Source organism: Gadus macrocephalus, chromosome 3, assembly GCF_031168955.1.
Source record: "Gadus macrocephalus chromosome 3, ASM3116895v1".
NCBI lineage: Eukaryota > Metazoa > Chordata > Actinopteri > Gadiformes > Gadidae > Gadus > Gadus macrocephalus.
The window spans coordinates 11,849,354-11,864,115 of record NC_082384.1 but is presented as its reverse complement, the minus strand read 5'-3'; the positions used below and the strand labels follow the sequence as shown (position 1 = coordinate 11,864,115).

The window sequence follows — 14,762 nt, the reverse complement described above, 5'->3', positions numbered from 1 at the left end:
AGAGACAGGGAGTGAGAGTCAGAGTGAGAGAGAGACAGAGAGTGAGAAAGCATAAAGAGGGAGAGAGAGATACTGAGAGAACGAGAGAGCACTCAAGATAAAACAAGTTTTTCGGGGTATTGATTTTCCTCCAAAAGATAATGAACTAATTATCCTTGCCTCGTTGGTTTTAATAGGCTCTGTGCAGTAGCTGATTGTGGCCAAAGGTGCAGAAACTTTAGAAACCAAAAAATTCTAAAGTTCCTCTCTCACCCTCTCCCCAGTCTCTGTGTCTCTCCCTCTCTCCCTCTCTCTCTCCCCTGACAGTGTGATACATTGGGGCTTTATCTTCCCATTAGCCGCCCATCCCATAATTATCAGTGCTCAGCAGCGGGTCTCTGTTGAGAAGATTAATCAGCTTACACACAGGACTCATCACTCCTGTGGAGCTATATATGGACCTGCAGTCCATCACATACACACACACACACACACACACACACACTCATGTCTACGCACTCTCTCATGCACTCAAGCACGCACACACACACACACACACACACACACACACACACACACACACACACACACACACACACACACACACACACACACACACACACACACACCACTCATATCTACACACTTTCTCATGCTCAAGCACACTCGCATTTACACTTTTTCAACCACAAAAGCCCCCAACACACACACACACACACACACACACACACACACACACACACACACACACACACACACACACACACACACACACACACACACACACACACACACACACACACACACACACACACCTTATCATGCACACACCCATACACACACACAAATGGATTTGAGGGTGGAGGGAGGAAATAAAATAGCATTTTTGGTAAACAGAGGCAAAACATGTTTCTAAGCAAGCATGGTCAGACATGGAAGGTACAGTTTGATAGTTATGCATGTTAGAGGAGGGGAGCATGTCTAAACAGGGTGCTTGTGTGTGTGTGCTTGTGTGCTGTGAGAGTGTGTCTAAGGACAGGATTTAATTCCCCACAGTAACTGCTGCAGACAGCTGTTTTTGCACCCATCCAGATGTGAGCAGGATGGAGGGAGAGAGAGCGAGCGTGACACACAAAAACACACACGTAGATATAATAACACAGATGGCATCAGAGGTGCAGAGGAAACACGGTTAAGAGTGTTCTTAACCGGGGCACACAAGGCCTCCCTCCCCTCTGCGCTGGGCTGTGTTGAGAAAACAAGCGCTATCTGCCCCTGATAGCCGCTGTTATGAGAGAGATTGGTTCACCTCCTCAGAGTAAACAGAGGTCCAGTGTATCAGCCCCTCCGTGCTCGGCGTGCTCCGGACGGGCCGCCGCTGCAGAACCACTGCACGCATGATGAGCTGCACCAAAGCTGTTTTAGAGCCAGAGCAATGTTGCTTCCGTTTAACATAGCTGGAGTAGCAGGACGCTATTGTGGCATAGACGGCATTGATTTCATGAATATGCATGAGGAAATGACGACATCTATTAAGAATAGCTTTTTTCTCCGAAATGGTTTAAAGGGATACGACAGGATATCATAAATTGCCGTTGGGCCTGTCTTAGCAAGATTCAGACGACTTGTTTGATTGCAAATCAATCATTGTATGTCCAGCAGGGGAGAAGGCTTGGTAAGCATGGGCTTTCCCTTAGACCCTTTCATTGACTTGCAGAGATCCAGTAGTCGAGCTCCTGCTCATGTGAGCGGAAAACACAGGGTATAAAGCAGTGCCGACTTGTCTGTGTCTGAAGACAAGCTACAATCTCGTTGTGTTGTTACCGCGATGCGTTTTGAAGTGTTGAGCTATTATTCGGGCCCCATTGGAGATTTTCAGAAAGTCATTCAAAGTATTTTCCCCTCACACGAACAGGAGCTTGGCTTCTATTACTCTGCAAGTCAATGGCAGCGGCTCACTAACTCAAGATAATACTAACAATAAGTAAACATTACCATGAACACACATGCACCGACTGCACAGCGAAACCCAGCAACGACCATAAACACACGTGCATTGACTCAAGCCTGTGCATTTGGCTCCCAAATTAATGGCTTCAGATGCAATGCTACAGAACAAACTAGCAACTAAAAAATACACCCTTCTTAAAGCATCTTCTGTGCTATTTATCAAGGACAAACGCAGACAACTCCCTGATTACAGCCTGTACCGAACATTCTGCCTGCCAGATCAAACACCAGGCCCTTGCATCCATCTCTCACTCCCACTGTCTTTATTTAACATGCTGATAGACAGGGAGAGAGAGAGGAGAGACAGAGAAAGAGAAAGAGAAAGGGAGAGATAGAGGGGAAAGAGATGGGGAGAGATTAACAGCGAGAGAAAATAGATAAAGAGAGAGAGAGGGAGAGGAGAGAAAGAAAAGAGGAGAAAGGAAGGAAGGCACAGGGAGGTGTGCGTTGGGACTCGTTTGTCAGGCAAGGTTATGGGTAAGTAGGTTTTGATGACGTGCAGATTTTGGTGCGATAAGGCTGATGGACGCTGGGAAAGCCAGGGGAACTTTGGAAGAAACAAAAGACAGGAGATTCAAACACAGAGGAAGAGTGATTATGGAGAACAGAGAGGACAGGCAGCATAGACAGGCAGAGCAGGCAGGCAGAACAGACAGGCAGCACAGACGGCCAGGCAGCACAGACAGGCAGAACAGACGAGCAGCACAGACGGACAGGCAGAGCAGACAGGCAGCACAGACAGGCAGCACAGACGGACAGGCAGAACAGACAGGCAGCACTGACAGGCAGCACAGACGGACAGGCAGAACAGACAGGCAGCACTGACAGGCAGCACAGACGGACAGACAGCACAGACGAGCAGGCAGGCAGAACAGACAGTCAGCACAGACTGGCAGAACAGACAGGCAACACAGACGGACAGTCAGCACAAACAGGCAGACAGATGAGCAGGCTGAGGGAACAGACAGGTAGGCAGTGGAGGGACAGGTCGTACGCACTGGCAGACAAGCAGGCAGACAGACATAGACAGGTAGACAGCAGACAGACAAGCAGACAGATGGAGAGGCGGACAAACAGGTAGGGAAAGGCAGGCAGACCCATTAGTGATAGATTAAGAGACAGGAAGACGAACAAGAAATACAGAAATAACTATGTGGGGAAGAGAGAGCGGGAAGGCAAGAGAGAGCCAAGATGAGGTCATGTGCTAAAAAAGTACAGACAAAGTCAGAGAAATACAGACAGAGAGAGAGAGAGAGAGAGAGAGAGAGAGAGAGAGAGAGAGAGAGAGAGAGAGAGAGAGAGAGAGAGAGAGAGAGAGAGAGAGAGAGAGAGAGACCATCAGGCAGACCTCCCACCTCAGTAGGTTGGAGGTTGGTCATAACGGTTGGACTTTGACAAAGTGCTAAGTGATGAAATAGCTGCTCCCTAACCAAAACAATGAGGTGCACTGTTAACACTTCACTCTGTCTAGAGGGTTCCAGGAGTCTACTTTGCTACCTTATAACCATTGTGGTCTTTGTAAGTGTGGGTGTGGGTGGGTGTTTCACTTAATGTTTTCAATGTTTTACAATGGTCTATTGATTCTATGTTGTGAAGGACATGAGAAAGACACACCCAGGCCTATGTCTGGTGGTTGTCCTGCTAGTGAGTGTGTGTGCGTGTGCGTGTGTGTGTGTGTGTGTATGCGTGCGTGCGTGCGTGCGTGTCTGTGTGTGTGTGTGTGTGTGTGTGTGAATGTGTGTGTGTGTTTGTGTGCATGAGTACATGTGAGGGTATGTGTGTGTGTGTGTGTGTTTCCCCCTCATAATATCTGTCTCTTACATTGTCTCCTCCTCTGTCCTTGTTTTGTCTCTAGACACAGACTTTTGACAGCTGATGTATTCTAGTTCCCCTCTTTGTCTAGTTTTACACCCGTACATACACACACCGCTACAAAGACATCTACACACACACACACAACTCTACACACACAAACACACACACACACACACACACACACAGTGCGTGTAAGTTTGAGTTTTGAGCGAGTGAGTGTATACCTCAGCGTGACTGTGTGCTGGAGGTGAGAGAGAGGTATGTCCAAGTATGACAAGAAAAGCAATTTTCTCTAAGCAGATCTCAGCAGATTTGCCGCCAGCTCTCAGCCTGCAAGTCATTCAACTTCCTCAACCCACCATTTTGTATGAGGCCGAAAGACTATAATCTAATCTTAAATTCAGAAAAATCTGGGTTGAATGATGATACGATAAAGGTAATTTATCCGTGTCTATCTCCATTTAAGCAATATGTTAACCCTGCTTCTATCTACCTACCCACCTACCCACCTACCCACCTACCTACCTACCTACCTACCTACCTACCTACCTACCTATCCATCCATCCATCCATCCATCTATCTATCTATCTACTGTACATATCCATCTCTCTGCTTGTGCACTGAAGACCCTTAATCTACTGTGCCTCACCAGCCTTGCCCTCTGTGTGAGTCTGTACCTTTTGACTGGGGTCGGCTGGACTGTGGTCCAGGGCTGTGGGTTCGGCTGGAGGGCTCTCAGAGCAGACCAAGTGGCGCTGGGCGGGGTGGGGGGGGGGGGGACGGCGGGGTGGGGGGGGGGAGACGGCGGGGTGGGGGGGGGGGAGACGGCGGGGTGGGGGGGGGGGGAGACGGCGGGGTGAGGGGGCGGCGGGGTGGGGGGGGCGGCGGGTTGGGGGTTGGAGAGCAGGATCCGACCACAGAGCGGCCAGTCAGTACGCGTCTCCGAAAGCACCACAGTGTCCCGTCCAAGCCCACCGTCTCCCCGACCACAGAGGCCTGTCTGATGGATTCACACGTACATGCATGTGGGCACACACACACACACACACACACACACACACACACAAAAACGCACAGATACACACACACACACACGCACCCGCACGCTTACAGGCAAAAACAGACAGACAGACACACACACACGCACACTAGCGCGTGCAAACAGGGAATGTTCCTCACACAGAGTTCCCAGGCCAAGTTTTAGAGGGGGACAGTGTTTCTTAGCGCGTCTTTCCCTGGTCCCGTTTCATAATTGAACTTTTGTGCTGGCCATCTGGGTGTCATCAGGCCAAACGGTCAAACTCTTCTTTTCTTTTCATTCTGAACGGGTGCACTGCTCAAATAGAGCCCCCCATTGCCCTTTGATGACTGATCTTTCTCTACAGACAACTATGTTAATGTCCCCCCCCCCTCCCAAACCTAAGGTAGCTCTATTCATCTGCACACCATGAGATAACTTTTACCCCTTTTCCAGTGATTTGTCCTATCAGACATTAAGGCCCTGCCATTCATTTTGTGAAACAATTTAACATAAACAAGTGTTGATCAACAAAAGACACTTTCCCAAGGGCACTGCGATGGATCATGGTTGATAACTGGTCGTTTAATCCTCTATTTAAAATGGCTATTCTCACATGTGTACTTACTAAAGTAACCTAAACTAAAATATCGATTTTTATAAGTCAATCAACTAAACACGACACATGTCTCTATAGGCCTTCTAGTAGGAACCAATATCGTGTGTTTGGATTAGCCTTCGCCGCTAACAAACGGCTCATCCATAATTGACAGCAGACCCAATACAATATAATTTGATAACTTTCAAATGATACTTCACTGGCGTAAATGTGGGCAATTGTGACGGAATGAACATGTACATAGTTTCATGAACGGATAAGGACTACTGTGCAATTTTATAACAAGTTCACCCCAACTAGATTTTCGGAAATAACTTACTTTATACGAACACGACAAAAGATTACGGCGCAGCTGGCTGATAATTAGCAGGTCAACGGCGACCCTGGGTGGCCAGCAGCGGGACAGACAGGCCTCACCATTAATCCTAATTTTTTGTCTTAGATTTGACTGAGAAAAAATAACAGACCAGTTCTTTTAATAGAAAATCCCAAATCGAACAGTATTCATTTAGATAAAATAATATATTCAACCACAAAACAAAGATAAAGATTTAATTAGGCAAAGCCTCTATACATAGAATGCCTTCTATGGCAAACTTTCAACAGCGTGAGTGATGTGGGGAAGGTTTTTATGCAGATTAAGAATTTATTTATTTCTTCAAAAATTATTTGTTTGTGTGTGTGTGTGTGTGTGTGTGTGTGTGTGTGTGTGTGTGTGTGTGTGTGTGTGTGTGTGTCTGTGTGTGTGTGTGTGTGTGTGTGTGTGTGTGTGTGCGTGAACGTGCGTGCATGTGTGTTTGTGTAGGTGTGTGGTCTGTAAAAATGAGGACGAGTAGGGTCTGTCTGACACAGTGTGTGGAAGATGGATGGTTTCATCAAATGACAAGCTGCACCGCAGACCAGCAGTAAATAAGCACATCTATCTCTCCCTTGAAGATGCCCACTCATCTGTATTCACTTGTATCGGTGTGCATATGCATATGCATGTGTGTGTCTGTGTGTGTGTGTGTGTGTGTGTCGGTGTGTGTGTGTGTGTGGTTGTGTGTGCGTGTGGTTGTGTGTGCGTGTGTGTGCGTGTGTATGTGTGTGTGTGTGTGTGTGTGTGTGTGTGTGTGTGCGTGTATGTTGATAAACGTTTTGCTCTGGCATGAACCACCCTGAACCAACCTGGTTCTCTATAGATATTTCAAAAGCGCGACACTTGTGAAAGAACGATCTGTTTAAAATGCTCCCAATTAGAGGAACGGTAAAAAGATCTGCCAATTAACCTTGCAAAACCATTAGCAACCAGCAGTGGGCAGCAAACACTTAGAATGCAGCAGAGATTTCCCTCACACATGTTGGATAGTACTAGTAAACTACACACATAAACGTTACAATCGCACACACAAGATTTCAAAAGAGACGAAACACAAACATATCAGCACACTCACAAAGAACAATTTGGTAATTTATATCTTATTCTATTTTGCTTCACAGTAATTCCATTCTCCCTACAATAATATGGTCCCTCCATTCTGTCCAATAAAGCAATCAGTGCAGACATCAGATAGCCAGTTCTATAAATTCACGCCCTTTAGATGAGTAATTTCCTTCTCAAACACAAATTCTGAACTAACGATCTCAATTAGGTTCTGTTTTCAGTCACGTCCCATTGACTTTTTGGTCTGAACTCCTCAGAAATTAATGATGCTCATTTAGGAGATAATTAGCCGTGCAGCAGGCTCCTCCTGGGACAACCGCGTGCTAATGTAGAGCGCGTCCTTAAGGTTTAAAGGTCATGGTGGTGATGTCAGGTGACATTTTCTGATGCACGCTGACAGATGAGAAAATGTGACACGGAAAAAAGTTGGTATTTCACTTGATATATTTTAATGCAACTGTCTTGCTTAGGTGTCAATCATAGGACATATCTTATAGGATGTATTCTAACACTGATTTAAAGCAGAGTTTAGTCTGAGAATGTACTCTCTATATCCCTTTGACATAATCTGCTTTGACACATTCAATGCTGTATTACACTTTTACCAGCACACTGAACCGATAAGAACAGAACATAGCTGCAAGTTATATAAAGCAAAACAAGTTTTATATTTGAACTAGACTGACCTCAAGAAGTACACCAACTCCAATTTAATACAAATTTGGCATCACTCAGTTTCTATCTTTGGCCCTCTCCCTCTCCCTCTCCCTCTCCCTCTCCCTCTCCCTCTCCCTCTCTCTCTCTCTCTCTCTCTCTCTCTCTCTCTCTCTCTCTCTCTCTCTCTCTCTCTCTCTCTCTCTCTCTCCCTCACTCTCTCTCTCCCTTTTCTACAAATACATCTCTTGCCCTTCTCACCATCTTTTCGCTGTTATCATCCCTCGGTGGCGTACACGGAGAGGTCGGAGGTCAGCGTGACGTGCAGCTCCCAGGGGAACTGGTTGACGGGGCGCTGGGCGCGGCCGCGGGCCTGGCGACGCCCCTCGCGGGTCATCAGGCCGATGTCCTCGTCGTCCAGCATGCGGATGAGGTCCCCCTCGGGGTCGCGGTAGTTCAGCGCGATGTCGGCCATGTTGAAAACATCTCTGAGATAGAGAGACGAGAGTTGACAGGGACGGGGGGGGGGAGGGGGGGCGGGGAGTGGAGTGGGAGGGAAGGGAGTTAGAGAGAGGAGAGGGAGGGGGGAGAAATGCAATGTGGCTGCCCCTTGCAGAGTCGGGAAAGCATTTTTCAAACCAGTCTGATATTATTTACTATGCAGTGTGAGGGGTGATTACGTTGGCAACCGCCAATGAAACCAACAACCTGTTCCTCGTAACGGAGGAGTCTGATTTCTGGCTTATAACATGGCCGATCAGAGATACCCTTAAAAAGAAGAACCTTAGAGAGAGAGAGAGAGAGAGAGAGAGAGAGAGAGAGAGAGAGAGAGAGAGAGAGAGAGAGAGAGAGAGAGAGAGAGAGAGAGAGAGAGAGAGAGAGAGAGAGAGAGAGAGAGAGAGAGAGAGAGAGAGAGAGAGAGAGGATAGAAAAAAGGGATGTTTGAGAGAGATGGGTAGAGAGTGATGGTAGAGAGAGATGGATAGAGATTGAGACGGGTAGTGAGAGAGAGGGAGGGAGAGAGATGGTAGAGAGAAATAGAAGGGTCAGATGGTAGAGAGAGAGATAATAGCATTGTATCAAACCTCCACATACAGGGGGTTGTAGACAGGGATGTGTGTGTGTTTGTGTGTGAGTAATTGAGTGTGTGATAGAGTGTGTATGTGTATGTGCATATCTGTGTTGGTGTGTGTGTGTGTGTGTGCGTATGTTTGTTGGTTGTGGGTTGAATAGGTGTGTGAATAGGAGTGGACACTTGTAGGGTTGAATGCAGTGACATGCTGAGGGCCCTTCAACCATAGAGCTCAATGACACCCTGAAGAGGTTCTCAGGGGCTCTGATTGGTTGAATATCAGTATGCCGGGGTAGACAATCCTAGTTGAGGCTAGCTCGGTATAGGGGAGGTTAGTCTAGGCTTGTCAAGGCTATGTTTTTTGTTTTTTTCTAATTGTTTTAGCCAGGTTATGTCTAGTCTAAGCTAGGCTACGTAAGGTTTAGCGAGGTTCGAGCTAGGCTAGCTTAGTCGAGGTCAGGTTATGCTAGGTTAAGTTCTGGCTAGTCTTAGCTAGGCTAGGTTAATATAGCCTTGCATACCTCATGCGAGCCAGAAGATCGCTGTAGGATGGCTGGATGGTGATGTCTTCCTCCACACACACATCTCTGTAAGATGAACACAAACACACACATCTCTGATAGAGAAACACAGGTTTGTAGTTCATGATGTACAAATAATGAATAGGCAAACTATAACAATATTAAAAGCTGAGCAAGCACTTTTAAACGTAACAACGTAGAAGACACCTTTTCAGATAATAAAAATCACAGTATAAAACTTGGACCTTTGTCAACTGCATTGTTAAACTAAAGCACAAAATCCTCTCCATCTCTCGTCTTAGTCCTGAGCATACTGTGCTGGTCTATTTCGATGCGGTTGGATTAGGATCCTGAAATAACTGCCGTGCTCTCAAACACTAATTCAGGATCTGCCAATGAAGAGAGAAAAGAAGCTGGAACTGGAACACAGTGTATCGGTGCACGAGGGGGTGAACGGAGGGGCTGCACAGCCGATGAAACCATCCATAGAAACAAACAGAAAGGCCCACTGAGCGTAGTGTTTAGAGAGCGTTGTCAGGCAATGTTAGGCCGTTACCGTTCACCTGAAGCCATGCCACCAACATCAAGTTGGTCAGAAGAACACAAAGACAAACATACACACACACACACACACACACACACACACACACACACACACACACACACACACACACACACACACACACACACACACACACACACACACACACACACACACACACACACACACACACACACACACACACACACACACACACAAGGATGTACATCTGAACTGACGACCAAACACATACACGGACACACACACACACACACACACACACACACACACACACACACACCTGGTGTCCACCCCAGAGGACGTGAGCATGTAGCAGCGGAGGCAGCTGTAGGAGCAGGCAGATGTGGCCACGCCCCCCTCGTCCTCTGGGAGGGGCTTGATGACCTTCACAAAGGATTCTGGGAAAATGCCAGTTTGATTGTTCACCGTGCCCTGGAACAGAACAGTGTCATGGCAACATGTGATCCGAAGTTCCTAACGCACATTCCCAGTCGCCAGCTTGGTACTTCTTGACCTGTTTCAGAGAACGACAGAGCGACCAGTTGTTGGTGTAATGGTGAATAAGCACTAGGATGGAGGCTGGGAATTTGCACGACATTACGTGAAACCCTCCTGCATGATAGAACTGAATAAAAATGGAACAGAAGAGAATAGAGTGAGGGTGGTGAGAACAGAAGAGAATAGAGTGAGGGTGGTGAAAGAAGTGCACATTGGATATCAAAGAAGAACGGGGGGATAGAGATGACTAGATAAGAGATATTTTTTTTTTTAGCATTTTTAATTATAATAACTAATCAGGATGAACTTTCTGTCAAGTTATTGCCTTGCGTTTAGCCACTGCATTGCAGTGCAATGATTACACAATGTTAACACAAACACTCTCTGACTCTCTCTCCTCTCCCTCCATCTCTCTCTGTCTCCCACTCTTGCACTCCTACCTCCTGTTAACATGCCCACACATCTCTGCCGCAAACATTTCTTCACACCTTCTTGTGTAATTATTTCAGGACGGTTTGCTTACCATACTGTGTGTGTATGTGTGTGTGTGGGGGTGTGTGGTCTGTGTGTGTAAATGTGTGCGTCTTTTTGTATGTATATGCTTGTGTGAGAGTGTGTGTGTTTGGTGTGTTTGCATGTGTGTGTGTGTGTGTGTGTGTGTGTGTGTGTGTGTGTGTGTGTGTGTGTGTGTGTGTGTGTGTGTGTGTGTGTGTGTGTGTGTAATGCTGGTGCGTTATTGTATGTGCTTGCGTGTGTGTGTGTGTGTGTGTGTGTGTGTGTGTGTTTGCGTGTGAGACGTCTCTTCCTATCAGTAAAATATCATCTATTTATTTCTCTCTTCTGCAAAGACGTGCAGCTCTATTTTCGTTTCAGTTTGTGTTTGGTTCAGTGATCCATTGCTCACATGGCTTGCTCTACTCCTCAGTTTAAAACGATCTGCTGCCCTCCTCGTGTCCATCACTCACCTCGCTCTCTCCTCTCTCTGTCCCTCTCCCATCCCACTCTCTATCTCGCCCAGCCTCTCTGGCTCTCTCTTCCCTCCTTCCCTCTCTCCTACTCTATCCCCCACACTCTCCCCTATACCTCACTCTCCAAAAATTCTCCATCCCTCTGCCACTCTCCTCTCTTTACAGCTCCCTCCCCCCTCTCTCCTCTATCTTTCCCTCTCTCTCTCCTCCGCTCTCTCTCTCTCCCCACCCTCCTTCCCTCTCTCCATCCTCTATCCTACACCCTACCTCAGCCGAACACTCCAAAACCCTCCATCCAATCTCTCCTGCTCTCTCCTCCCCCTCTCCTCCCACTCTTCTTCTCCCTCCGTCCCTACCCCTCCCTCTCCCAATCTCTCTCCCCATCCCCTCCCTCTTTCCCCGTCGCATTTCTCAATCTCCCTCCTGACCACCCTCCCTCCCCCCTCTCTCACCCACTCACCCTCTACCTCTCTCTCTCCACTTCTCCCTCCACCTCTCCCTCTCCTCTCCTCTTCTGCCTCTCTACACCTCTCTGTATCCAACTCTTCATCGCCCTCCTCTCTACCTCTCTCTCTCTCCCTCCACTCCGCTCTGCCTCTCTCTACCTCTCTCTCTCCCTTCACCTCTCTCACTCCGCCTCTGCTCTCTCTACCTCTCTCTCTCCCTCCACCTCTCTCCACTCCGCCTCTGCCTCTCTCTACCTCTCTCTCTCCCTCCACCACTCCTCCTCTGCCTCTCTCTACCTCTCTCTCTCCCTCCACCTCTCTCCACTCCTCCTCTGCCTCTCTCTACCTCTCTCTCACCTCCAGCCAGTCTGCGTTGACTCTCCTCAGCAGGAAGATCACATCTCCCGTCTTCAGACTCAGCTCCAACCTCCCGCTGCGGCGAAACTCAAACATCACCTGGACCCACACACACACACACACACACACACACACACACACACACACACACACACAACCACACACGCACGCAGACACACGTAGACAGAGGACACAACACAGTGTAAGTGACACACACACAGTCCACCACACTCCAGGAAACAAGAGTTCAACTACGTGTAGAACTTATCACCCAAAATAAACTGCCAGCGAGGAGCGGTGAGGAGAGCACCGGGCGGAACGGAGAGAGAGAAGGAGAGACGCAGAAGGAGAGAGAGAGAGAGCAGGGAGGGAGAGACAACGGTGTGTTTGACGGCGGGTGCAGGTGAGTCTAGGTAAGGGAGAAAGTGTTTGTGTGTGTACTTGAGAGATTTTTTTTTATTTTCCTTGAAGGCGATTGTGTGATTGTAAATGAGAATGACGGAAGTATTAAACAAACACTCTGCACTGTAAATGCAAGCTTGCATGATTACCTGTGTGTGTGTGTGTGTGTGTGTGTGTGTGTGTGTGTGTGTGTGTGTGTGTGTGTGTGTGTGTGTGTGTGTGTGTGTGTGTATGTGTGTGTGTGTGTGTGTGTGTGTGTGTGTGTGTATGTGTGTGTGTGTGTGTGTGTGTGTGTGTGTGTGTGTGTGTTTGTGTATATTTGTGTGTGTGTGTGTGTGTGTGTGTGTGTGTGGGTGTAATGGGTTTGTGTGGGTCTGTGAGTAGGACAATACGGCAGTTTGAAGTACGTATCTCTGTTATCTCTTTCTGTGTACAAACTAATGATATTAATTGAGCTGAATGAATGTGTGCGTTGTGGTCTGGGTTCATGTAGTTATCCATGTTTACCGTTCATATGTATTTATATTACAGTTATTTATACAGGCTTACACATAGATGAGTTTATGTACAGATAGGGTCCTTTCGGGCCAGGCAAGTGCTGGCATGAGTGAGTGTGTGTTCGTTCATGCGTTTGTGTGTGTGTATGTGTGTGTGTGAAAAAGAGATGGCTTGAGTAGAGAAAGTGAGAGAGAGAGAGAGAGAGAGAGAGCGAGTGAGAGGGAGAGAGAGTTCACAATGTGTTAAATCATATTTCACGTATGTATTCTGTGAGTGCAATTGAAACTCCAAAAAAGACACATGTGGCTCATAAAGCTCATAAGCCCTAGCAGTCCTTAGGTTAGCAGAGCCATCATGGTGAGGCTGTGAACCTCTAGCCTCTTCCACCCTCGCTGCACTGTGGCAGCAGAGGAGACTCTTCCAAACAGACCATTAATAGAGAAGCACATTATAATATTGGAACACACACACGCATACATAATGACACACAAACATGCCACACACACACCCTTTTACACACACACAAACGCACACAAACACACACACAATATGCACACACACAAACGCACAACAGACACACACACAATACGCACACACACATACACACTCATACACACATACACACTCGCACCGCACACACACACACACACACACACACACACACACACACACACACACACACACACACACAGAAGGGGTTATTAACTATCCGAAGAAGTGTTGGACAGGATAAGGAGACAAGAAACCGAGAAAGTAGGAGATAGGATGGCAGCAAGGAAAGAGAGAAGTAAAGAGTGAGAAGGAACACACCTGCAGGGTGGAGGAGGAGCGGAACAAAGAGTGGAGGAGGAGGAGGAGGAGGAGGAGGAGGAGGAGGAGGAAGATAGGATGACAAGGATGGAGCAGAGGAGCAGAAACCATGATGTCTTGTCTTCATGACAACAGGAGAGTAGAGGTGAGACGAGGAGAGGGGAGAGAGGAGAGGAGAGGAGAGAGGAGAGAGGAGAGAGAGTAGAGGAGAGGAGAGAGGAGAGAGAGTAGAGGAGAGGAGAGAGGAGAGGAGAGAGGAGAGAGGAGAGAGAGTAGAGGAGAGGAGAGAGGAGAGAGAAGAGAGAGTAGAGGAGAGGAGAGAGGGGAGAGAGGAGAGGGGAGAGAGGAGAGAAGAGAGAGTAGAGGAGAGGAGAGAGGGGAGAGAGGAGAGGAGAGGGGAGAGAGGAGAGAGAGTAGAGGAGAGGAGAGAGGAGAGAGGAGAGGAGAGAGGAGAGAGGAGAGGAGAGTAGAGGTGAGAGAGGAGAGGAGAGGGGAGACAGGAGAGAGAGGAGAGGAGAGGAGAGAGGAGAGGAGAGTAGAGGTGAGAGGAGAGGAGAGGAGAGGGGAGAGAGGAGAGAGAGGAGAGGAGAGGAGAGAGGAGAGAGGAGAGAGAGTAGAGGAGAGGAGAGAGGAGAGCAGAGGAGAGAGGAGAGGGGAGAGAGGAGAGAGAGTAGAGGAGAGGAGAGAGGAGAGAGAGTAGAGGAGAGGAGAGAGGAGAGCAGAGGAGAGAGGAGAGGGAGAGAGGAGAGAGAGTAGAGGAGAGGAGAGGAGAGGAGAGGAGAGGAGAGGAGAGAGGAGAGGAGAGGAAAGGAGAGCAGAGGAGAGGAGAGGAGAGGAGAGAGGAGAGGAGAGGAGAGAGAGCAGAGGAGAGAGCAGAGGAGAGAGCAGGGGTGAGCAAAGGAGAGAGGAGAGGGAGAGAGTAGTGGAATGGTGTGATGAAATGAAATGAGAGGAGAAGATAGGAGGGAGGAGAGGAGCCGTGATATTACCACATATAGTGAATATTAGTAAGTGGGATCAGTTGAGTGTGTAGGAGGACAAGCTGCTTCAGACTATTTAAAGACTGCACTATACTACACCAACACACTCAACTACACTCTACACCACAC

The 14,762-nt window shown here is 47.9% G+C and overlaps 1 protein-coding gene and 1 long non-coding RNA gene across 2 annotated transcripts; one reads left to right on the top strand and one right to left on the bottom strand.

Annotated features, from left to right (window-relative positions):
* Window positions 1–7,291: 7,291 nt before the first annotated feature.
* On the bottom strand, window positions 7,292–12,637 carry ncf4 (neutrophil cytosolic factor 4). Its single transcript, XM_060047289.1, has 4 exons — window positions 11,944–12,637; window positions 9,955–10,106; window positions 9,113–9,178; window positions 7,292–8,007 (listed from the first exon to the last, which is right to left on the bottom strand). Exons 1-4 carry the CDS (start codon window positions 12,037–12,039, stop codon window positions 7,797–7,799), a joined length of 525 nt encoding a protein of 174 aa, XP_059903272.1. The 5' UTR covers window positions 12,040–12,637; the 3' UTR covers window positions 7,292–7,796.
* Window positions 12,638–13,764: 1,127 nt separating this feature from the next.
* Window positions 13,765–14,489, top strand: LOC132454111 (uncharacterized). Its single transcript, XR_009524875.1, has 3 exons — window positions 13,765–13,798; window positions 14,126–14,188; window positions 14,445–14,489. It is a non-coding gene; the product is annotated as an uncharacterized LOC132454111 (long non-coding RNA).
* The last annotated feature ends 273 nt before the right edge of the window (window positions 14,490–14,762 follow it).

What these genes read in the sequence shown, in the direction of transcription:
- ncf4 (XM_060047289.1), bottom strand. Translation starts at nt 12,039, where the DNA reads ATGTTTGAGTTTCGCCGCAGCGGGAGGTTGGAGCTGAGTCTGAAGACG. An exon ending in TCAACGCAGACTGGCTGGAG is followed by an intron (nt 10,107 to 11,943) that starts GTGAGAGAGAGG and finishes GTTCTGTTCCAG; the next exon opens with GGCACGGTGAACAATCAAAC. An exon ending in GATCTTCTGGCTCGCATGAG is followed by an intron (nt 8,008 to 9,112) that starts GTATGCAAGGCT and finishes TCTCTATCTCAG; the next exon opens with AGATGTTTTCAACATGGCCG.